Source organism: Protobothrops mucrosquamatus, unplaced genomic scaffold (genome assembly GCF_001527695.2).
Source record: "Protobothrops mucrosquamatus isolate PMUCROS unplaced genomic scaffold, P.Mucros_1.0 scaffold1522, whole genome shotgun sequence".
NCBI lineage: Eukaryota > Metazoa > Chordata > Lepidosauria > Squamata > Viperidae > Protobothrops > Protobothrops mucrosquamatus.
Window position 1 is genome coordinate 122125 of NW_015387694.1, and position 26015 is coordinate 148139.

The following is a 26015-nucleotide window of genomic DNA, read 5'->3' on the forward strand; positions in this document are numbered from 1 at the left end:
TCCCCTTTCTCAACCCGACGCGGGGAAGAATACAGGAGTTGCTTCTCCTCCCTCCGTGCAGAGTTATAAGGAGGAAAGAACCGCCGTCCTCCCTCCCTCCCCCGCCAGCCCGCAACCTCGCCCGAGCCTAACCCTTCGCGCGCCTCCATTCGGATCGGAGGCGCGCGCCGTAGCGCCAGTGTGGCAGCGGTGATTGCGGGAGCTCCTCCCCTCGAAAGGGGCGGGGCGGACTGTCCGGCGGGCTCTCGGCGGCGGCCTCGGCGCCGCCCCTTCACCTCCCCTCCCCCTCCCCTCCGTAACTTGGCTGCTTTTTATCAGGCGAGCCTCGCTGTGGAGAGTTTATCGGCGCTGGCGCTGCAGCGTGGGAAGTGCGGGGCGCGAAAGGACAGGAGGCAGTACCAGCAAGGGGGGTGCCCCGCCGGCTGGTCCGGCCGGCCGGCCAGTTGGTCGGTTGGTGGCGGCGGCGGCGGACGATGCTCCGGCTGGTGTCGCTGAAGTTGGGGCGGCTGTACCGCTACGTGAAGCTGGCGGTACTGGGTATCCTGGCGGCGGCGCTGGCCCTCAACTCGCCTTCGTTGCTGGCCTCTCTGCAACGCAACGAGCTGGCCGAGCGGCGCTTCTTGCAGCTGAACAAGTGCCCGGCCTGCTGGGGCACCAGCTGGTGCCGCAAGTTCCTGAACGGACAGCTGCGCCTGGAGAGCTGGGGCCGCCTGCGCCTCCTCGACTTCCTCAACGTCAAGAACGTGTACTTCGCTCGGTATGGGGAGCCCCGCGAAGGCAGCCGCCGGGTCGTGCTCAAGCGCTTGGGCTCCGCGCGGGAGCTCGCCGACATCGACGCCAAGATCTGCCGGCGCGCCACCGGCAGGGGACGCTGCGACTTGCTCCAGGCCCTGCACGCCACCGAGTTCGCCAGCATCAACGGCGACGTCCGACTTCTAACTCCCGACGTCGTGGAAGGTTGGTCGGACCTGGTGCACTGTCCCTCGCAGCGCCTCCTCGACCGCGTCGTCCGTCGCTACGCCGAGACCAAGGACTCGGGCAGTTTTCTGCTCCGCAACCTGAAGGAGTCGGAGCGCATGCAGCTGCTCATTACGCTCGCCTTCAATCCGGAGCCTCTCGTGCTTCAGGTAAGGGGTCGCCGCTGCCGGGTCTTCCCCCTTGGCCCTCCCCGCCTCCCGTCGTCTTCCCAGGTCGCTGAATTGCACGTCAGCTAATGTTTGTGTGAAAACGACTGCAAAAGGATGGCCGAGGAGGGATTTAAAGATTTAGCGTAAACCTGGTTGAGTCAGACCAACATGCGGTCTCCTAGGGATTTCCCCTCCATCTCTGTAAGTGAAGCCCTAGTCTCCCTGCCTCATAATTCCGAAGATCAGAAACAATTTTAGCTATAGTAGGAGCAGTATCAGTATATCTTCAATATTTTCTAATATCTTGAAGGCTTACCCATCCATTGCTTGTATAAACCTCCTCAGATTTGGTAAGGTGCCTCAAGGTTTTAAAAGTACAGTATGGGTTTTCTCTTTGCCATCCTCCTCCTTGGATAGAATAGGAAATTTGACACTCATTGCTGTGCAGGAGCTGATTTTAGGGCTTCTTAAATGTGTATGTTTAGAATTGGTACAATCTTACATCTTAATTAATGGCTTCTCATATGCCAGGTGTTTTAATGAAAATTGAACTCATTTTTTACATACTTGAAGTGCCCCTTGAATTCAGGTATTAAATGGCGTTTTGGATGTAGAAATGCCCCCAAAAGCCTTAAATCACAACTGAAACTGTTTTGCATTCATTAGAGTTATTTGTGCATTGAGATATTGAGTGTCTGGCTTTTAATATTTTCTTCAGAACATAAAATAGAATAGACAACAGTAGATTGTGAATATACTAAGCAACTTGAGACAATGTAGGGAAAATATTTAAGTGACCGAATATGTCCCAAATAGTGTATTTGAATGCTAATGTAATCAGTTGAAACTTACTGAAATTGAAAAAAATATTGTTATAGAGTGGTAAAATATAATTCCTTCTCTGAGATTCCATTCCAGCATAATCTGTGGATATAATTGTATTTTCATTATTTACCATGTATTGAAATGTATCTTAATCTTCTTGGGTATGTCATTTTGTTCATAACTTCCTTTTTGGTAAACTTCCATTTCTTTCCAGCAATTATTAGTGCTTGAAACTTGTTTCTCATGTAATAAGCTTATGGGGACAGCCAAAAAATGAAGTGTCCTCCTGTTTGAGGCTTCAGTAATGTTAACGTAGCATTCATTCAGTTAATCATGATTGTTAGACATTAAGTATTAAGTATTCAGGCATCAAATTCAGTAATTCCAATTACATTTCAGAACAGTACTATCAGAACAGTGCTATACAGAATAGTAAAAATTATGGCAGTATAGATCTAATTTATTTAGAAATATGACTTATTTGACACAATGTATTCATTATTTTAGTTATTCACTTGTTAAGAATATGTTCTATGTCATCAGAAATAGTTAACATGGAGGGTAGAAACTGAGACTGGAATTATATAGGTGGCCATTGAACAAAATACATTTTATTTTGCACATATTATCTGCATAAGTATAATGCAATAATTAAATTTCTCTAATTGTACAATTTTATACATCTTTCATACAATAGTTTATAAAAGGCAATATGTTTGTGAAATAAATGGTTAAGTCACTTTCAGTTACTGGAATGGTTGACAAAAAAGGGATGGTTGACAACATAATGGTCTACTGAAAGAGCTTGTGCTCTGCTGAGTACTTAGTGACTTAATATGTAACAGTTTGTATATTTCTAACTATTTTTAAAGGATGTCATTAACTTAGTGTTCTTCTCCCCCAAACATAGCTGATAAGACTTCTATTGTGATTTTTCTTGCAGATTCCTTTCACATTAACTTTTTATGCTTTTGTATGTGCAAAAGTTCCGCATAGTTAAAATTCTTGAATTAAAAGCTTGATATTTCTTCAGTTATTATAATCTAATCTTTAAAATATGATCATTGTAAATAGATTAACAGAAATAATTTGCAAGAATCATTAAAGAATGATTTGCAAGAATCATTAAAGTTCTGCATGAAAACAATACTTTAGATGCTAAAAGAATTAATACATATACTTCACAATATATGCTTATTGTTCGATTAAGTGAGGTAGTAAGGCAGAGATAGTGTAAATGATTTTATTTTGGAGGATATAGAACATAAAGCTTGGTTAGGTTAGAGTTAGACCTAATATTTTTTCTTGTTTCCTGTTTTGAAACAATTTGTTAAAGGGATTTAAATACATTCAAGATACCTCCATATAATATAGGTACATAATTATCTTTCCAGAAATAACTCTACCATTTAAGCCTTTGCATTGCTTAAGAACTTCTACTGGAATTTATTGAAATATGTTTCTTTTTTAAAAGTCTAAAAGATTTCACATTAACAAAAAATTGTTTTGAAAGGAAAAGATAAGTATTTTATGTATCCTTTAGTATACATGAGGATTTGTTATTTTTGTATGTTACATGTGTATATATTATTACAATTGCCTATAATCCAGGTATCAGGACTACTATGTCATTTTCATGTTAGCAATGTGCCTTAGTCAGAATATTTCTGGCCAGTGATGGATAATAACACATTATTCAAAATGCACATTTTTGTGTCTTAATCCAGTTAGCTTATGCAGTCATGATACATTATCATTGTGGATATTGAATAAAGGGTTAAAGAGACCTTATAATCAAGTAGTTGGACATTAGCCAGATTCATCTTAAGAAATACTTTGAAAGTAAATACTATAATACAGTTACATGAAGATTTAATAGTTGATTGGTGCTTAAGAAGAAATGGCAGTGCATTAGCAGTAATAGTTTGTAGATTACATTTGCTCCCAGAGTCAAAACTAAACAATAATTTAGAATTGTATAAATGGCTAACAGTTTGTGATTCTATTACTTGATAAAGCATTCTAAGTAAATTTCTATGAAATATTTTTGTAGGCTATAATTTGAAGTAGGATGCTAATCTCAGTGGGTCTTTGGCTGATTCTTCATAATATACTTAGGTTTCAGTAATCCTATCAGGTGTTGTGCAATGCACAATTATACATTTGTGCATGATTTCACAATAGATGGATTTTGTTTTCTTTAAAAAGCGTTGCTTTATATTTAGTGATAAAAATTAATTTTCAGAAATGTTTTGCAAATTAATGGGACAAATTTGCTTGATAGTTCTATGAAAGAGATTTATGATTTATAAGTACTCATTTTTTGGAACACGTTACAGCTAAAAATGAAAGAATACATGGAATAAACTCAGTGCAGTTATCTAAAGTTGCAAACATTGGTCTAAAATTCTGGTGGATTGTGCAAAATCGTTACATGTGTTCATTCTATTATATGAATTTTTATCATTTGCATCTTTTGTTAAAATTATTTTAACAGCTGTTTAACTGCACACTAAAAAAAGGAAAAAATAGAGATGCGTAAAATATTTCAATGAAGATTTTTTTCAGAATTATAAATTAATACAACATATAAGATTGTAACTTTTCTTAGTATGAAATATATACATAGTACTGTAAACAAAAGTAATGAATATGACAGAAATCGTCAGAATAATTGAAATGTCTATCAGATTTAAGGTGAATCCTTATAATGAAATAAGCATGATATAATTTTTATATTAGCTTGTTTTTAAATTGCAAGTGATTTTTTAAATATAATTTTATTAAAAACACAAAGATATACTAATAGAAACTAATAAAGTAAGAAAAAGAGAGAAAAATCAGAGAGCTAAAAGTGCAAAAGCAAAAAAACTACAAAGAAGTAGTTTATGGTTTTCTGTACAGCAGTTATATGTACAATTATAAATTTATCTCTTGCTCTTTTACAGCATAACTCATATTTCTATAATTTATCATATTTAATGATTAAATCCATTAATCAAGTTCACTTTTTTCCACCAAAAAAAATCTATAAGGGATTTCCAGTCTGAAATAAACACAAGTATTTTTGCTTTAATCAAAGAAGTCACCTTGGCCATTTCTGCAAGTTCCATCTTCATTGTGGGTAGTTCTGATTCTTTGAATCTTTGTGCATATATTATCTCACTCCGGTTATCATGTATAGAATAAAATTACATGACATTTTTTCAACTGTTTGTCTGCTAATCCCAAAAGAAAAGAATCCTACTTCAGTAGTATATTAATCTTTAAAATCCTCTGAATTAATGTATGTATTTGATCAAAAACTTTCTGGCTTTTTTACAAGTCCATCGAACATGGTAAAATGTCCTTTTTGTTGGTCACCTGTCTATCATATATTATTTTACTTCTGTTTTAAATTTCAATAAAAGTTCATATGTTTTAACAATATGCCATCATTTCTACAGTTTTATTTCAAATTCAGTCTTATAGTATTCAAACCATAAATTCTTTTATCTATTTTAAATCTTAATATACATAAGAAAACCATTGACAATCATATCAGTTTGCAGCCAGGTCTTCTCTTGTTTTATCTTATATTCCCCTTGAAAAAATTCTAGTTTCTTAGGGTATGTTAGCTATTTGCATTTGCTTATTATTTCTTGTCAATAAAATGCTGTTTGCTCTGAAACTCAGAAAGGTGTTTTTAGTATAACCTGGGTTATATCTTTTTATATTAATAATATTTCATTTCATTTCAGGCGTATTGATTTTTAAAATTTGCATTAACCTTAACTGTAATTTGAACATGAATTGCCTATTTTTGGAATCAGCATTGAAATAGTGTATTACCAGTTTTGTTTGGTAATATTTACAGTAAATGTGATATTTGTTTTCCCATTATTGCCTATCAGTTCTATTTAAATTCTTCATTAATTTAATTGTACAATTTTGATTTGCTCAATTCTATAACTTTTGAATAAGGCCCAGTAATTCTGGGTTTTGTGTTGCAAGATTTTCAAATTTGGTCAAGTCTCTTGAACATCCTGCTTTGTTTTTGTAATTTCTTTTGAACTATTAATGTTCATCTAAAGATTCTGCAATTAGTGAGACCACATATGACCATTCCAAGGAGGGACCTCAAAAGATTTCATCTTTATTTTATTAATGATTAAATCTTATAGTCTTGCATATGATCTTCCCAGAAATCACACATTTTGTTCGTTCATTTTTATGAAAATAGTGTTGAAGTAGAGATGTATTATCTTGTCATTTCTTACTTGTCAGTGATTCTAATATTTTTTTCTGATTAAATAATGAACAAGTAAATCTGACTTCAGTGTTTGTTAACTGAAAATGTCATGGTGTAACAAGAAATATGGTTATGTTTATATTAATAAAAAAAAAATAATATAGTCAGTCTCAGTCCAACTCAACTCATTGGGTTGTTATCATGGGGGACATAGGCTGGATTATTAGGTTTGTTTGCTGCCTTGAATTAATATACATACATATTGTATATCAGGCATGTCAAACTGCCGGCCTGCAGGCCGGATGCGTCACGCTGAAACTGCACCTACCCCATTGCTGGCAATGGGGGAAAAGTCGCAATACGTCACAAGTTTGACATGCCTGCTGTATATAAATAAAAGCTGGTTTAAAAAAATCTAATGTAGGTTTGATAATACAACTATGAATATTTATAGATCGGCCTATAAGAATATTAATAGTAGATTACACAGACAATAACCACATGTACAATTTACAGATATAAATAATTAAGAAATTAAGATTCTTGAAAAAATTGAATGTCAAACATTACACAAGAATGAAAAGACAAAAATTTTAAAAAAGATATGATAGAGAAATTGAGTTCATAAATAGCTTGCAGCAGTATTTTATTAGCCATAAAATCATTGTGTATCTGTAGGAAATGATAATATCTTCATTGTTGAACTGTTAAATTTGAGCCTGAACAATTAATACAGTAGTATGGTTGTGCGTGCATATGTGTATTTTGGTGCCTTTCAATATCGTATATCCATACAATTTTCTTGGCAAGATTTCAAAAGTACAGATAGTCCTCAATTTACGACCATAGTTGAGTTCAAAATTTTTGTTGCTAAGCAAGACAGTTTATAATGAGTTTTGCTCCATTTTATTACCTTTCTTACCATAGTTGTTAAATTCGTAACGTAGTTATTAAGTGACTTTGCCTGATAGAAGGTCACAAAAGATGATCACCTGACCCCTGGGACACTGTAATCATTATAAATATATGCCAGTTGCCAAGTATTCAAAATTTTGATCATGTGACAATGAAGATGCTGCAATTATTATGTAAAAACAGTCATAAGTCATTTTTTTCAGTGCCATTGTCGAACACTAAACAAATGCTTGTAAGTCAAGGACTACCATTGCTTCCTTCCTAGGACTGAGAAAGAGTGACTGATTAAAGATCACCTGCATTATGCCTAAGGCAGGACTAGAACTTATAGTCTTCCAGTTTCTATTCTAGAGCCTTGATCACCTCACAAAACTGGCTCAGCTGGTATTTATGCACATTTATATCATTTTTATGAGTGCCACCTATTAAATGTCTCTGTAGATTTATTTCTCAACAATCCAACATAGATCTGGAAGATGTGAACTATGAGTATATGCATTATAAGTTATAAAACCAGTGTAATGTATAAGAACAAAATCTTTACAACTTCAATGGATTTATTTAACCTTGATTCTGAATAGCAAGCAGAAAATTGGATATTTTTTTTTCGTTTTAAACTGAAGGTATCTGCTTAAGGACAGTAACTGGGAGTGGAATTTGTGTTCCACAAATGGTGTAAATGTGTTCAATGGTGTAAATACTTTGCTTTTTATCTGCATCTCCTGTGTCCTAAATTCAAATCTGAATTTAGACCATATATAAATAGAGACCACTTAGAACATTAATTCACAAATACTAGTGCATAATGTTTTTAGTGTCTGCTATATACCAATTAAACTTTGGTAATTCTTTTTTTCATTTGTGATATATTGTTGCACTAAAATACTAGTAGTACTATTTTTTTCTCATCAGTTTTGTGAGTCTCTGTGTCTGCTTGCCACATATTATATTTGCTGTTGATGGCAAATAGATTAGAATTTACTAGTGAAAAGGAAACATTGAGCTTCTCAAAGTTTAAATGCATATGTGTTGTTATTTGCTGGAAAGGATACTACTTTCTCACTATATAGTAAAATAATAGAAGCAACCTATCATCAGTAGAAAATATTTCAACAACACTTATTTCTATCATTCTTTCTTGTACTGAATAGAATATTTAAGTTAAAATAGGTATGAGAAAGTGAGATATGCAATTCTTGCATAAGAACTGAACTATTAAATTCCTGTTCCTTGTGGCTATTTGTCTGTTACTATATGATTCCCCCTTAGTACAGCTTGACACGATTGTACTTATGACTTAATGTTAACAACAACAACAATAATAATAAAGTTGGAAGGGACCTTGGAGGTCATCTAGTCCAACCCCCTGCTCAGGGAGGAAACCCTATACCATTTCAGACAAATGGCTGTCCAGTCTCTTCTTAAAAACTTCCAGTGTTGGAGCATTCACCACTTCTGGAGGCAGGTTGTTCCACTGGTTAATTGCTCTAACTGTCAGGAAGTTTCTCCTTAGTTCTAGGTTGCTTCTCTCTTTGGTTAGTTTCCATCCGTTGCTTCTTGTCCTGCCTTCAGGCGCTTTGGAAAATAGCTTGATTCCCTCTTCTTTGTGGCAGCCCCTGAGATATTGGAACACTGCTATCATGTCCCCCCTCATCTTCCCTTCATTAAACTAGACACACCCAATTCCAGCAACCGTTCCTTATATGTTTTAGCCTCCAGTCTCCTAATCATCTTTGTTGCTCTTCTCTGTACTCTTTCTAGAGTCTCAACATCTTTTTTACGTCGTGGTTACCAAAACTGGATGCAGTATTCCAAGTGTGGCCTTACCAAGGCATTGTAAAGTGCTATTAATACTTCATGTGATCTTGATTCTATCCCTCTGTTAATGCAGCCTAGCACTGTGTTGGCTTTTTTGGCAGCTGCAGCACACTGCTGGCTCATATTTAAGTGACTGTCCACTAGGACTCCCAGATCCCTGTCACAGTTGCTACTATTGAGCAAGATACCGCCACCTATACTATACCTGTACATTTGGTTTTTCTTGCCTAAATGTAGAACCTTACTTTTTTCACCATTGAATTTCATTTTGTTAGATAGCACCCAATGTTCAAGTCTGTCCAGATCCTCCTGTATCTTAAGCCTGTCTTCTGGAGTGTTGGCTATTCCTGCCAGCTTAGTGTCGTCTGCAAATTTGATGGGTTCCCCATCTATCCCCTCGTCCAAATAGTTGATAAAGATGTTGAAGGGCACTGGGCCCAGAATAGAGCCCTGGGGCACCCCACTACACACTTCCCTCCATGTAGATGCGGTTCCATTGAGGACCACATGCTGAGTACGGCAGGTCAGCCAGCTATGAATCCATCTGCTGGTGATGCTGTCTAACCCACATTTTTCTATCTTACCGAGTAGTAGGTTGTGATCTACTTTGTCAAATGCCTTACTGAAGTCCAAGTAAATTATATCCACAGCATTCCTCTGATGCACTAATTTTCATACCTTATATTCCTGGTGGTCTCTCATAAAAGCATTAACTGATCTGACCTGCTGAATATTTTGAGATCAGCCAAGGCAGACTGAATGTTGCCACCTAAGCCAGGCTGTTTATCAGAACAATGTTTTTCAACCTTGACAACTTGAAGACATGTGGATTTCAGCTCCCAGAATCTGCAGCCAGCAGTGGCAATTCTGAGAGCTGAAGTTCATCCCTCTTCAAGTTGCCAAAGTTGATAAACACTGAGAGAAAATTCATTTTCTATTTCAGCCTCAAGTTTTATGTTTGAATTGTCTGCAGTCCATTAGTATCTGTTAATTATAGTTATTTTATTTGCTTCTCGGAATTCTTCTATTCATATTCAGAATTAAAATCGAATGTCCATGTCTCTCTGTGGTCATGCATGATTGTTTATATTGCTATTTATAAAAGTTTGGGAACATGTAGTATGTAATTACTGAAGACCCTGAACATTCTTGGATAGTTGTTCTTAATTTTAATTATGGCTGTCCCTAGTTCTATTCTGGCAAACTGCTCTTTGGATCTGTTTATTGCTGTGATTTGCTGTATTGAATGCAAAGTGTTTTCAGTGCCAGGTATATGTATTATCTGCTGGTAATTGCATCTATCTGATACAGTCTAATTTACAAGTAATTGTACTCTATATTCTTTCACAGTTAACCCTAAAGCAGTTGCAGCTATTTCATAATAGGTCTTTGATGGCTTTAGACCTCCTGTCAGTATGAAACACCTTAGCTTTCAGGGTAATTCAGAAAGTTCTGAATATTTGTTTTCTGTGTGCTTTTATAAATCATCCTTATTGGGCTGTGAAATCAAAAAATTATTTGTATGAATTGGCTTTAGCTATAATTGGCTTTTAGTATTTTGCTTGCCTTAATATTTTTATTGTCAGTTCTTAATGATTCAAAATTGTTTCAAAATTGTCCTGATTCTTAAAAATAGCCTATAAATATCTAAATTATATTTAATTATAGAGATATTGGATTAGTTATACTTGTAAATTGACAGGTAGATCATTATATAATACTATATTACAATACTCAGTCACATAAATGAAATCAATCCTGGAGTAAAGATTCACCTAGGCAACTATAATTTAAAAGTCACAATAATATCTGAAAAAGAAAGACAGTGCCAATAATTTAGGGATTTCCTGACTCTATGAGAGCACCTATCTAGCTGGAGAATCAAGCTTAAAAGAATATAATATAATTATGGGAGAAGTGGAGAGTTTAAATTACTGGGATAGTTCCTCAAGGGGATTTTTGTTTTATTTCTCTGTAAGCTTTAGAAAAAAATGAAATACTGTATTTTCTGGCAGTTTCATTTTTAAAGTTATTTATTGAGATTAGATATGGTACATGTAACTTTTCATGTGCTTAGTTATTTTAGTAAACCTGTGTATTAATCCTAATTTTTCTGGACAGGTCTGGGCCCAAATGTAAATAAATTTATCTGTTGGGTTTAATGAGAAAGCAAATACTATGAATGTTGATTGGCAGTTTTGTCAAAGCCCAGTTGTGTCCTGCTGGAAATAAATAATTTATTTAGGATATTTATAGGCAGCTTAGTGTGTTATGAGAACTTGTGTCTCACTAAAGAGGAATAAAGTTAAGAAACTCTGGTACTGTGATCAAGACGTAAAGTTCATAGTTTTAATGTGCTAAATTGCTGGAACTTAAAATATAGTAGTAAAATTAAGAGATTTTGAAGTATTAGAGTAGATAGGTTATTTTTAATTGAGTTAACAAACATGGACAGATGAAGAATTATGAGATTATGAGAATATATTTCATAATTCTTTCATTCTGGAAGCTAATAACACTGAAATACTATAAAAACACATTTCAAGCTTCAATTGTAAACATAAAATAAATGGAGATTTTATACAAAATGCTGTGTGAAAATGCTTTTAGTATTCAGCCTTAATAATTGGTTCTTCTGATTACAGAGTTTTCCCTCTGATGAAGGATGGCCATTTGCAAAATACCTTGGAGCATGTGGAAGAATGGTAGCTGTAAACTATGTGGGAGAAGAACTATGGAGTTACTACAGTGCCCCTTGGGAAAAACGAGTGGACCTGGCATGGCAATTAATGGAAATAGCAGAACAACTGACAAACAATGGCTTTGAATTTGCACTCTACCTCCTTGATGTCAGCTTTGACAACTTTGCAGTAGGTCCTAAAGATGGAAAAGTCATAATTGTGGATGCTGAAAATGTTTTGGTGGCAGATAAAAAGTTAATTAAACAAAGTAAGTGGGTTTCTATTTTATTCAGTGGCTTTTTAACAATTTAAGCTATGCTTTGATTTTTCTTCCCTTAGCTAAAAATGATTGGTGAATCTGACAGCAACGGATTTTTAAATAGTCATTATTTTTATTTTTGCATTTATTTATGAATAACTTGAATTTCTCATTGTTACACAGGGTTATTTAACAATCATAAACTAAGGATTTTTGCTGTTATGAAATATGTAATAAAAGTGGTTCAGTCCTTGGAAGTAACCAGAGTAAAAAAAATTATGAAGATGTACTGTGGACATCCCAACCAATGTGTATAGCTCTGCTACTTTGCTTCTTAGCAATCATTTGTCTGGCAATAAGATGACAAAAAAAACCCCTCTATAAAGTATCACAAATTAGGATAAGCTTTAGATTGGTAGATCCCAAACCATTATATTCTGGGTGGCACACCAATGTATATTCTGACTTGGCTATGTACAGTGATGATTAGGTAGTGATAATTACTCTGCCATAGAAGTTTTCTTAAACTTCGTAGAAATTATAGTACTTAGTTTAGGAAAATTATTTTTTAACATTGTTCTCCTTGTAGACTTTATATTTACTTTCCTTTTCTTTAAACTGATATGAATATCCCAAACATCCTTTTTTCAATCTGATAGTAAACATGCTAAAGCAACTTTAAATGTTGTTTGTAATTATGTACTTTAAATAAAAGTGCATGATAAGATGCATCATCCTGTGACCGTTTTGTTACAAACTGTTACTTACTATTGTGTTTTTTATGCATTTCACAGATAAACCTGAAAACTGGGATGTATGGTATGAAAGCAAATTTGATGACTGTGATAAGGAAGCTTGTCTTTCTTTCTCAAAGGAGATTTTGTGCAGTCGGGTCACTGTGGATCATAATTACTATGCTATTTGTCAGAACCTTTTATCAAGACATGCCACCTGGCATGGCACTTCTGGAGGACTTCTTCATGATCCTCCAACTGATATTGCCAAAGATGGTCGACTTGAGGCCTTGCTGGATGAGTGTGCCAATCCAAAGAAGCGATATGGTAGATTCCAGGCTGCAAAAGAATTACGTGAATATCTTGGACGATTAAGTAATAATGTGAGGTAGTTCATAGTGGGTGGACAGTCAGAAACTATATCGTGCTGGGGCAAGGAGACATGGACTAGTGAATTCTGAACCTGAAACAAGAGCAACCAGAATGAGAAAATAAATTGCATAACACTGTTGCTACAGGAAGGTTGACAAAAGTTACATATCCTACTACAACTTGAACTACTTTTAACTGAAAGAGGAAGACTGAAAATATAATTGAATTCACTTTCTCAATCAGATTTCACTGTTTTGTGAGAATGCTACACTCCTTGGAAAGTCAAGTTATATGGGCCTGTTTTAAAGGCTTTTATTTCTGATGTCATTATCCTGCTCTTATTACAACTTACAAAAGAGGCATTTGCGTAGATGCTGATAATCCAAGGTGTCCTTGATTGTTTTTGTAACTATTAGATTTTCATTTAATGTTGTGTGCTTTTTGAATACAGGATTCCTCTTATTCTGTTGTTGAATTCCTTTTGTTTCATATGTTTGTATGCCTTATTAAAGATATGCTTGTAAAAGCTGTCTTAAATGTTGTGTGAACCTAACCTAGTTATGTTGGAATTGTTTATATTTCTACTACAGGTAATACTTCACATCTTGGTTAAATAGAAAACTTCATTTCAGTGTATAAAAGTATATGTTCATCAGGGAATTGAAATATACAAACTATTTCAATGAAGACAAACAGTTTGAACCTGTCATGCTTACATTGATCCAGCAGAAATAGTGGCTGTAAGACAGCCATGACTACGAAAGAATGACTCATTTCCATGGATCAACTTTAAACATGACTAAAACTAAACATTTTTTGTGTTGAAGAAGCACTAGATAAATGAAAATTTAAAAAAAAAAACATTTTGCTACCATAGTAATCATAAACCAAAGAAAATGGTTATGTGTAGTCTCTGCTTAAAATAATGTACTGTAGTGGCACTAGCCTACTGACGAACATTTTAGTCAGTTATTATCATTCTACCACTAGTTAAAAACTTAGGAACAACATACAAATGGGAAAATGCCCAGCAGGTTAGCATTTATTTTGTATTAGTCACAATTCTGCTAATTATGGGAACTAATGTTTACAGGACTTAAATTTTGAGGTTTACTATCTAATAGCACCCTTCATTTATATGGTAGAGGGCTTCAATGCATTTTGTTTAGTTGCAGTTATTATTTTTTCTCAGATGATTACTATTTGCCTGAAATTGTTCCCGCAGATCAGGAGTTGAAGAAGAAATTGGATCACTTCTAAAATTAACTTTTAAAAGGTATGATTTTCTTTATTTACAGCAACTATTATAAATGTCCTCTTCACTGGAGTGATGAAGTTCTGATCCTGAAAAAGATTCCTAATTATAGCAACAATTAATTGACTACAATTATTTTAAGGTGGACTAAGAATAAACTGTATACTAAGGATGATAAGTACATTACTGAAAAATGTATTTGGACAAGTGGGATATAGCAGTAGGAATGAGCTGAAAACTCCCTAATCCATTTCCAAGCTCTGAAAACATGCAGAATATGTCAAAGGTATATAAAATAAATGGCAAGGCCTATTATTATTCTCTTTGGCTTGCTTAGTCATATACTATATTGCTTCTTTGCAAATTGTGTCTCTACAGTGTTACTTTCATTTAGTTGTTGAACTCTCTCGTGGGAAAATTTCTTACTGTGGTAGTTTCTTTTATCTCTAACATGGCTGAATCAGAGCACGTTAGACATGTTAGCATCCTACGGACATAATTTATAGAATTTAGTGGATAATATCCTGTTTATTTAAAAAATGGTAGCTTTGCCTAATTTTTTCTGGATTCTGTTACAATTTCTTCTCATAGTATTTATGTTGCTATAGTTCACACTTGAGCAAAACTGAAATGTGAGATTAAACTCTAGCCTGCTACAAAAAGTCTTGCTTTATTGCAATTTTAATTTAATACCCACACTTCTTAATGGATAAGAACCATTGTTGCTGTAGGCTTTAAACAACAACACTATCAGCTACTGAATTGGTTCAACTGCCAATGTTTCCTGGGAGTTTAAGGTTGAAATTCATCTTAAAATACTGTGCTGATAAGCAGGATTCTGATGATAAAAGGAATCCATAATTTTCAGTCTACAGGGAAAACACCTATGTGGAAAGCAATAAGTTTTATTCAATTTGCACCTATCAAGTATTTATTGTACAGGGACAATTTATATTTTTAATCATTGCCCATGAATAATGGTGAAATATTTTTGAATGAGATGTTTGGGGTTTATATGTGCATAAAAATGTCTTTTGTACTGTAACTGTTTAATTTGGTTATCAAAACTGTTTCCTGTGCCTTTATATTAAGGTTGTTTCTACAATTTCTCTTGAATAATAAAAAAATACTTAATTTTTTTTCTTGGTTTTGCTTAAATGTAATGCACTAGTGGTTCATTTTAATACTGAAGAGGGTTTTTACTCCACCAAGAATGGCAACAAATATAAGTGCTTTTGAAAAGGATAGAACTCATTTGTGGAGAGTAGTATCAGGACTAAAATCCCCAAATTTGGGCAAAATATTTCTTTTAAAAGTAGTTAAAGACATTACTAAGATACTTTTATATGCTTTGTATAGTAGGAAATGCTAATAAGAAATAGGATAGATTTTTACCTTAATATTGCCAAGATACATTTAGGATTTGTGGATTGAATTTTGACCTTATTTACACTCATAAAGAAATTAGGATTAGAATTTTCCCCTTACAGCTGTTGCTTTTATATGACACTGTGAATGAGTGAAACATGGAATGTATATGCTGCTGTCTTCTTTTTGGGGGCTAACCAGAGGAAGGTATACTTCATAGATTTGGAAAGTTTTGGGATATGAAGTTAACTGTGTAGAAAACAAATTGGCTCAACAAACTAGCCATACAGTTGATGGTTGTAAAGCCACTTGCATGTTAAACTATCAGTTCTGGAAAATGCATAACAAAAAAGTGAGGATTATTGGAAAGTGAAAGTAAGTGTTGAAATGGATTTCCTCATGCGGAAAGATGACAGAGCAAAAGCCAATAATTTATTTCAGTTTCTGCATCTTGTGCTAAAAAGCAATTGCTGCTGAACTAAATACATTGTAGCTAAATATGTTACTTCCAGAAAAAAAGTTAACTAGTATTTTAGCTGCGCTGTGTTTCAGATCTATACTAATTTTCTATAATTTCAGGTATATACATTTAATTGTGATTTTGGAGTTTCTGATATTATTTCAGATCTGTTTGTACAAAGATAACTTTTGTGAAACTACCATGATATTCTCAAAAAGTAGATCAATTCCATGTTTTTAAAATTATTTTTGGTATATTAAATCTCATTAAAAACAAAAATCTTGGCTTCTCTAAATCTGAACTTTTCTTTTCTTTTTTTTTTTTTACGTTGAACCACTTTTCTGGAAGTCAAATCAATAAATTGCTATGCCTTGCGTACTGATTAAGAGTTACTTTCCACCTTTCTAAAAGAGAAATGTTTGTCCATAATTGCCATGTTACATGGCCTAACCTTTTACTTTTATACACACAGACACAAAAATGCATCAAAGCCAAAACCATAATTGGATGTGGGCTGAGCACTGGCACAACAAAAGGAACATTTTAACATACCACTGTACAAAGATCTGAAAACAAACTTGTTTGAAAAGTTAGAACAATACTTCTTCTTATGAACCAATAATATGTACTAGAAAAAAGAGATTCTTTGATTAATACTTTCTGAAAAAAATTACAGGGGTGAGAAACTGTAGTACCTATAAAATGCTGAACAAAAGTCCCAGTAACGTTAAGTTACTTAATCATTGAGGAATACTAGGACATGAAATTCAGCACTATCTGGAAAGTTTTATAACTAGGAATTATAAAAATAACCTCTGATTTTCCAAGGTTAAGGAATTTCTTTTAATCATACCTAGAAAACAGAACTTTATTTTAATCTTACTCAATTGAATTTCTCTAAAGACAAAAAAACAGATAATGATGCTTCAATGCAGTGGTACAAATTCCACAGTTCCTTGCTATTTAGTCAAGCTTGTTGGGATTATAGGTAGTCCTCAATTTACAACCAATTGTTCAACGATCATTCAAAGTTATGGACGTTCCCAAAGCTACTTAACATTTGTTTTTGAAGTTATGATGACTGCACATACCTCCCTCATGGTCATGTGATTGCATTTTGGGTACTTGGCAACTGACTCGCCTTTATGGCCACTTGTAGCGTCCTGTATATCATTGTGATTTGCAAAGTTTTTTGTCAGTTTCCAATATTTACTTCTGATCTCTGGTAAAAAAATGTCTATTGGAGAAAATGGATTGATTGTGCTTGCTTAACAATTGCTGTATTCATTTAATGATCACCACAAAAATTGTCAAAAACTCAAGTCCAATCATGCAATGCATTGACTTATAACAATAACTTATGACCATAATTCAGGACACAGTTATGATCATGTCAAAGACTACCTATAATGGAGATTGATTTAAAACATCTCTCGGCTTTTCCTAGCATACTACAAAAAATCTTTAATAAATAACATTTATTATATAAAAGGTAAGAATCCAGTAAGACAGAATTCAAGTGACTGCTATAAAGCAAATGTGTTATCTGTGATGAGATTTATATGTAGATTCTTGAGTCTCTTATGAGCCACAAATAATGGGATGGGCAAGCCTGGTTTCCTTTGTTGCTTATCTTGATAATGTACAGATCCAGGAGGTTGTTTTATGATTGTGAGAGAACTGTTTTAAAACATCTTGTGGACCTCAAGTTCCCTAATCTTTCTCTGATGCAATATGATTAAGTTTTGGGGTACTGTTTTATTGTGGAAAGAGAAAATGGTGCAGAGATGAAGTAGCTAAGTCTTTGTTGCATTACTGATTTAAAGAGATATCTTATGTTTTGCAAAATCTACAGAGGCATGAAATTTCTTGCTCCTATCGTCAATCCCTATTTTGATGTCTACTTCTGTTCTGCTTACAGCCAAATAATATTGTCTTGATTTTGTGTGCAAAGCATTTTATAAAGAAAACATTAGGTTGATTCCATCAGATTTATTTTCATCCTCCTTCCGGCTTTTTCAGCCAGTGGAAAAAATATCTGCCAATTACACTACTACAGCAGGAATGGAGTGGGTCTGTCTCCAAGACACTTTTAAGCTCCTTCTCATGACCCTCCTCCTACACTCATTGTATTGCAACCCAAGCTAGATTTTTTTAAAAAAAAAAAAATAGAAATCAGAAGCAGAGCTGAGTCACAAGCAGCATTTTCACTTAGGATTTCTCCTGCTTTTCTTTTCTGTGTAGACATCAAAAGCTGATTTCAAAATTCCTCCATGTAATTTGTTCTGAAGGTAATGGGCCTGTTACAACATTTCACTGTTGTGCTATTTCACTATTAGTTCATTTTACTGTTACATGATTTCAAGTCTCTGTTTTCTTTACATTTCATGTTCCAGCTGTGATCAGCTCTTTGGGGGGGGGGGGAGACAACAGTAGAATAGCAACAGATAATACCAGCATTATCTTGAAATGACTATTAAGTGTCTTTTTAAGCCTCATCTGACTTCATCTCTGATGTACTGGATAGTGAAATGTAACAGGCTTGAAGTGCCTGGCAGCTGCCTTTGGATGCTGTTGGTTTAAGGCAGGCATGTCAAACTGCCGGCCCACGGGCCGGATGCATCAGACTGAAACTGTGCCCATCGGCAATGGGGAAAAAGTTGTGATACGTTGCACGACGTCACATGATGTCGCGAGTTTGACATGCCTGGCTTAAGGCAATATAATGCTACTTCAGCACTAATATTGATCAAGATTACTTAATGTTATCTCACAAATACGTTGGTGACAGGATCAATTCAATAATGTGTAGACATGGAAGAAAAAAATTGTTTGACTGGTTTTTGTTTACAAGTGTTGAAAGGCCCATAAATTCAGTAGGGGATGATGACTCCCTGAAGTTTATTTTTGTTAAAAAGCAGTGCTCATTATGAGCATTGAAAGAGTAAAACAAATACCTGATCTAAGAACTTTAAACAACCAAGGCCCTAGGTATGTTCACATGCTGGCAAACATGTATATAATGGATTGGTCTGAGCTGTGTGAGAAGCTCTCTTTGAATCTAAACTGCAGAATCCAATGAAGCAAGCTGCTTCTAACAAAATGACACATTGATAAGATTGTCAGATTGAAATAATAAATTTAAGTCTAATTTTCCATGGATAGTTTTGTCTCTCTTTGTTCGTACAACATACAGTGCATGTATAACAAACTGGAATTTTAAAACCGTAATTTGCTGAATAGATCATGACCTAGTTTGCACTTTACACTAATTAATAGGTAGATCATACTTGAGAAAACCAAGTAAATCACATTATGGTTTAGAATGATGTATGAATGAAAACTATTTTATTTCAGGAGAGATTCCATTGTATTGGGCTGCTACCATTTCTATTATTAATTAATCAGAGTGTCAGAGCACAATTGAAGGATATATCTAGTTAAGTTCTTTTATTTTTCAAATTGGCCATTGTAATAACAGCAATAAAAATAATACTCTAAAACTGAAAGAAATTAAAATTATAAAATTTTAATAAAAATACAATTTAAATAAAATCAATTATGCCCAAAGGATTTTTGAATAAGTCTGTTCTATACAAATCAGGACAGATTTAAACAGACTTTCTAAGAATAGCTGTGCAAATGTTGAAGTATAATGATTGAAAGAACCACTTTGGCTAAGAATAGGAATACCTCATATTTATCTGGATTCACTGATAGAATGAGGGGAAGAAGTTTGGTCATTGATATCAAATTAAATAAAATATTACTTGAAGCTGGAGATGATGTGGGTGAAGTTTGTATTCTATTCTTACATGGCATATTAAAATAAAATTAAAATAAAAAACAATTACAAATAATACAAAAGTTAAATTACAAAGCAGCTGAGAAACATCAAACCCAAATCACTAACATAGTCAAGAAATGGGTGTGTGCTGTGAGCTTAACCCTCTCATTAACAGTTCATAGTTGATTAATGCATCAATTCTGCCATTTCTCTGAGAAATGTATTTGTGCAATAAACTTTTAATACCCATTGTGTGTATATTAACAATTTGTTTCCTTGTTAATTTGAGTGGGTGAAGGAAGTATCAAGACAAATGTTCTTGTATTAAAGTATTAATTTTGCAGTTTTAATGGAAAATAGTTTTATATATTGTTAGAGTAAGAAGTAATTAGATATTACAGCATATGTAGTATAATCTTTAGTGTGATCTGCTTTCCTACTTCTCTTGAAGTGAGAATGTTTTAAAAATACTTCATTGCCACTTTTTTTCCAAACCATTTCCCTCAAAAGTACGTATATGGTGTGACATCTTTTAATATTTTTAAGTAACATTAACGATCTGGCATATTTAAAACCTCATAATCAAAACTCATAACTGAAGTGCACCGCTGGAAATTCTCTCAGTTGCATTTTGTCATGCCTTAGATATTGTAATTCTNTTCTTTTGAATTACGATTTTGAAATTATTGTCAGAAACATTTGGATGATAGATATTTCCTCATTCTATATAAATCGATTGTTATTTACATCAAGTGTTGTTATACTCTTCCTTTGAGGCTTCAGGAATACTTAGTTCCTCAGATTTTCATCTTGGCTTTGAGAGCAGTGAATAAGCATGTTCTAAAAGGGAAAACATTAAATGAAAACAATGTAGTTTATTAGCAGTTTTTGAAATACTATTCCATTAAAGCAGATATTTCTTTTTCAGCAGGGCTTCCAGAGAAAAGTCGATCTGTAATTGCCTATTTAGAACGAGATCTATTGCTAGATGTTGCGCCTTCTATTTACTGTATTTCCTCAGCCCTCGTGCCTTGGATTCTCTTTCCACTTGCCTGGCTCTAATTGAACTAGCATGTGCTATGGGGAGAAACAGCTCAGTGATGGAAGGCAGGTGCTTCTGCAAAAAGTTCAAGCTTTCATTCTTTTCATTCTGGAAAAGTACCTTCTAATTATGGGAGTTAATTTCTATGCACTTTTAATAATTAAGATTTAATAACAATTCCAAAATTTTTAGTATGGTGTCCCAAAATGTCAATATATCATTGAAAACAATCACTTTGAAAGCATTAATGGCTTTCACTGCCATTGTTTCCAATGACATTTTATGAGTATGGTACTAACTTCCTATTTCTTCCATTCTTTTCCCAGTATTGAGCCACCCAGATTAAATAAATAAATAAATAAAATAAACTCAATTTTAAAAAGTGGTTTATAGGTCCTCGGGCATGTTATTCTAATTCTTGTTAGAATAACAATGCTTGTTCTGGTTGCAAAGGAGGCTATACTGTATTTTAGTATCTTTTTATGAATGTATAGTACTTTTGGTTTTATATATCACATGTATTAATTACAATATAAGATAAATAAATAGAATCCTGAAACTATCATTTTGTCTTATAGTTGAGATAAAATAACTTAAGGCTACCTAATAAGTTCATCACAAATATGAGACTGAATTCTAAAAATTTATAATTGGTAAATTTGTTAGCCAAAACTATTATCAGGTGTTTTTTTTAGCTAGTAAGATTTCTAGAAGAAGAAATGTCATTTCACACATGCAAACCAACAACCTTAATCCAGGTTTAGGATTCTGGTAGGTATATTGTATTATGTGTATTAGACAAATGTACATGTCTGATGGACTGAAAAGGTTACCTAACCTACTTTAAGCAGATAACTTGGATTAAAAACATTACAGTTATCAATTTACAATCATATTTAATTATAACTTTTTGCTTCTTTAGTTTTTGGTTCCAACATTATATGATTAACACCAATGATGTGCCAAATACACTTGTAATTTATTACAAGCAAAGAATGAAATCTGCCAAAACAATTGCTGTCTTTCATCCATTTTAAAATAATTTTGAAAATTATGTTTCAGAGCCTCATATAATCAGCACCAAATGCTATTTACAACGGACATCCCAATTGCCAGTCAATGTATGTTGTTAGGTTTTCAATACAATTTATGAAGGACTCTTAGAATGCATGAAAAGTAATAGTTGCGTAGTAACTGCACTTGAGAAATACATTGAGAAACAACTTCGGACCAGAAAAACCAATTGTTGTGCATGGATTATCATAAAACTATAATATTTATGTTTTTTCATCATAAACATAAAGCATGAACATGTTTTTTCTATACTTCTATCAGCTGTTTACTTGATTTTTCTTTGATCTTCTGCCAACATTTCTCAAAGGCAACTTGCTATGTATACCCTTCGAAACAAAGAAATCAAAAATTCCATAACATCTTTAGTGTTTCTGAAATAACTTTGGCTTATACTTGTCAGTCATGAATAGTTCAGATTTTGATGTCTTCCTTGAATATCATGTTCTGTGCCAAATAGTTTCTGACTCCATTCATGCAGCAGATCACGTGTTAGAGTTGGGTTTCTTTTAATGCAGAGTTAGCAATCTGAAGATGAAGAAACCCATGTGATTCTCTTGTCATGATTGTCCGAGATCTGATGATGGGTATAAACTTCCACAAGTGCAGAGGAATAGTTACAGTAGTTCAATTTAGGCACTGAATGGATGCAAGTGGCTTAATTACATTCTTTATTTGTGATCTCTGAAATGTGGAAATGGCCTAGTAGTTGTATTATTCAATTGAATTTTATTCAAGAATAAAAAGAGGCCCGTCTGAAAGCCTATTTGAATTTCTACATTGTTGCAAAGGAGGCAGCAAAGATAGCTACTTCTCTCTCCATTGTATCAATATATAGGAAGCATTTTTCCATCTCATGCTGTCAAGGTGAGGGAATGAGTGAAATAAGGCATGGATCACTCTGAGCAGTTTGCATAATATGGATAACGTTATTTGTTTATTTACTTGAACTTCTTGGCTTAGGCTCAGTTGCTTAGGGAATGCTAAATGTAAGGTTAAAACATGTATTAGTCTGGTCAACATCTAATGATAGTGACATAATGGGTTGGATAGATAGATAGATAGATAGATAGATAGATAGATAGATAGATAGATAGATAGATGATAGACTTTATTGTTATTTTTTTTACGGTGGGCACAATGGTACACATTAAAATGAAATTTAGTTGCTTGGTCTCAGTGTACACATACATAACACTTATTAAACTTCCACATTCGCCAACACTAGATTTTCCTAAGAGCCAAACTTTTATGGCTGTTCAAAAGCCCTAAAAAGTGATGTTGGTGATTGTATTGGTGGGAGACTGGATAACTGTGGGTTAGTTGTTCCAAAGAAGGTGGATTATCATCAGGAAAGAGCGTATCCTTGAACATAACAAGGCATATCCACGATCATTTTGGACCAACTGAAGCCTCTGGAAGTTCTTCATTCCACATTGCAGTAATTCTCTTGGAAAGTGACCCAAGCATGAGTGAGTGACAGGTTGCAGAACACAAAGCTGTGCAAAGGTCCTCAGGTCATGGCTACCATCTATTCTTTTCATCAAGGATTATTCATGTTATTCTCTAAGCAACCCAGTAATGTAGATTAGATGAAGAAACAATAAGTAGCCCAAGATTGCAATCGGGCATAGTTTAATCCAAGCAAAACATTATATTTGATGCACCATAGTGACTGTTCAAAGGCTTTGGTTTCTCTGAAATGATAAATTTGAGCATATCTTAAACTTTTGGCAATTTTTTGTATTTTATACTGCTGTAAAATCATCACAAATTATTTTATGCTAAAAATCTGCAAGAAATTTAAAAGTAAATGAAAGGTTTAGGTGGACAATGAAGCTGCAACCAAACTACATTATTTTTTTGCAGACGTGAATTACCTGCAAGTCCTTTAGCAATTCTAAGCAGAAAATGTAATATTTGTGCTCCAAACTGTAATGTAGTGCTTCATTTCTTCTGTAATTTTTGACTCTGGAAACCTAAATAATGTTCTCCCTCCCACTTTCTTAGCATACAGCTTGATCTCTAAAGACTATTTCATGCTCTGGTAGACTCTAATGGAGGTTGCTGGTAATGAAATAACATTTATTTATGAAGAAAATACATTTACTTACTGTACCTGAAATGTATTAGGAGCAAGGTGTATTTGCTACTCTGTTGCACATCTTCAGTGATGATACAGTTGATTAAAGAGAACTGGAAACCAACCACACAGGTGATAACTAGAATACATGGCTCCTAATTCCCTTTTGTAAGGGATGAGCAAAGAGATTGTGAAGTCATGCCATCATATCCATTATCTTGAGGGAGCAAGCCATAAGAAAGAAGGGGGCAGTTGACAGCCAGTTGAGGCAGAAAAAGCAGGCAAGACTGGCATCTTACAAGGCTATCATGTGGGGAAAATAGGAGGAAGGTATATTGAATATGTTCACTGCATTGAGTTATTTGTAAAAATAATAAGGTGGGATACAAACAAAGAACCAAACAAATACTGTAAAATAAAACACACCATGTAAGCAGCATCTGCCTGTTGTTTTCACTAGCCTCTATAAAAGACATGCAGTGAAAAGCCTTTTCTCTATGTTTTTTATCCATTTACCAGCTGTTGCTTTTTTTATTTATTACATTTATATCTCACTTTTTCCTCAGGGCCTTCAAGGCAGTATAGTTTTTCATTTCCCATTTAATCCTCCTCTTGAGAGGCAATTTAATCTGATAGTTACTGACCTGAAGAATATGGGGCAATGGGATTGAGCCTAGATCTCCTCAGTTCTATTTGAATATTTTAACTTGTACTCCACACTGACTTAAATAACTTGGGGATCTCTGCTCTAGTAGCAATAACTCTATCCCATGTTTTTACTAGGCACTATCTCTTATTATTCTATCAGCAATTAAGTGATATACTGTAGGCTAGATTGAGAACAAATACCTGGTCCCAAATGGCAAAATAATCAGGATCATAGCTAATGTAAGGATCACATTATATTTCATGGCATATATATAAACAGAACCCAATAAAATGTGCTTATTCCCCCCCCCCCAAGGAGGGATAAGTTGCCAATTTTTTTTAACTGAGATGGAATGTAGAGTTGACTTTGGCTCCAAAACAGTGAGATCTTAGACCTGTACCTTTCAATATTTTTATTAATGGTTTAGATAAGGAAGTGTAAGGATTATTTATTTTATATGCAGTGGATACAAACTTGGATAACTGATACCCTAGAATGCAACAGTAAAACTCAAAATGATCTTGACAGGTAGACTAATGTTTTGAAGATAACAGAATGAAACTAAACAGAGGCAAAGTTAGGAAACAGAAATCAGATACCTAAATACAAAATGAGAGTGGTGTGATTTGGTAATAGTTGTGAAAAAGATACTGGAGTAATAATTGATTATTACCCAAATATGTAATACATCTGCTGAAACTGCAGAAATGGCAGATGTGTGTTCAAAGGTATGGTTTCCAAATCACATGAAAAAGTTATTTTACTTTATTCTGCAGTAATTAGATCCTACCTTGAGTATTGTGTGCACTATGATTTAAGAAGGAATCTGAAAAAAAGCTAATTAAAAGAAAGGCAATAAGGTTGATCAAATAAGAACTATGAACAGAGAATAAACAACTAGGAATGTTTAGCCTTAAGCATAACAGACTGGATATAACTAAACTGTTCAAATATCTGAAATAGTGTAACACAGAAGAAGATCAAAAGCTGTTTTCAAGGGTGCAGGACATGGAATAATGGATTTAAATTAGAGGAAGTCAGTTTCTGATTGACTATTAGAAAAGTATTTCAAGTAATAGCAGTTTGACAGAAGAACCAATTACCTAGAGAGGTGGAGATCTCTTCTTCATTGGATGTGTTCAAATGGAAACTAAATTAAGCACTAAGCAAAGAATTGGACTTGATGATTGTTACAATTGTTACATTTTTTCCAATCTGTGTTTATATTTCCATCTCAATATTGTATTGCACATTTTGTTCCAGAACTTGAAGTTGGAATCTTTATACTTAATAGTGCACTTCAGTTGTTTGGGTGCAGAGATAAACAGCTAAAAAGTA

General features: G+C 34.3%; 1 protein-coding gene across 1 annotated transcript; it reads left to right on the forward strand.

Moving 5' to 3' along the window:
* Positions 1-473: 473 nt before the first annotated feature.
* Positions 474-16273, forward strand: DIPK2A (divergent protein kinase domain 2A). The gene is made up of 3 exons (XM_015822313.1): positions 474-1127; positions 11562-11865; positions 12651-16273. The coding sequence occupies exons 1-3, from the start codon at positions 474-476 to the stop codon at positions 12980-12982; spliced, it is 1290 nt and encodes a 429-aa protein (XP_015677799.1). The 3' UTR covers positions 12983-16273.
* Positions 16274-26015: the final 9742 nt, after the last annotated feature.

Bases quoted from the DNA above. Each gene is read 5' to 3' on its own strand.
- DIPK2A (XM_015822313.1), top strand. From the start codon at position 474: ATGCTCCGGCTGGTGTCGCTGAAGTTGGGGCGGCTGTACCGCTACGTG. The intron at 1,128-11,561 runs GTAAGGGGTCGC...TTCTGATTACAG, and splicing joins CGGAGCCTCTCGTGCTTCAG to AGTTTTCCCTCTGATGAAGG. The intron at 11,866-12,650 runs GTAAGTGGGTTT...TGCATTTCACAG, and splicing joins TAAAAAGTTAATTAAACAAA to ATAAACCTGAAAACTGGGAT.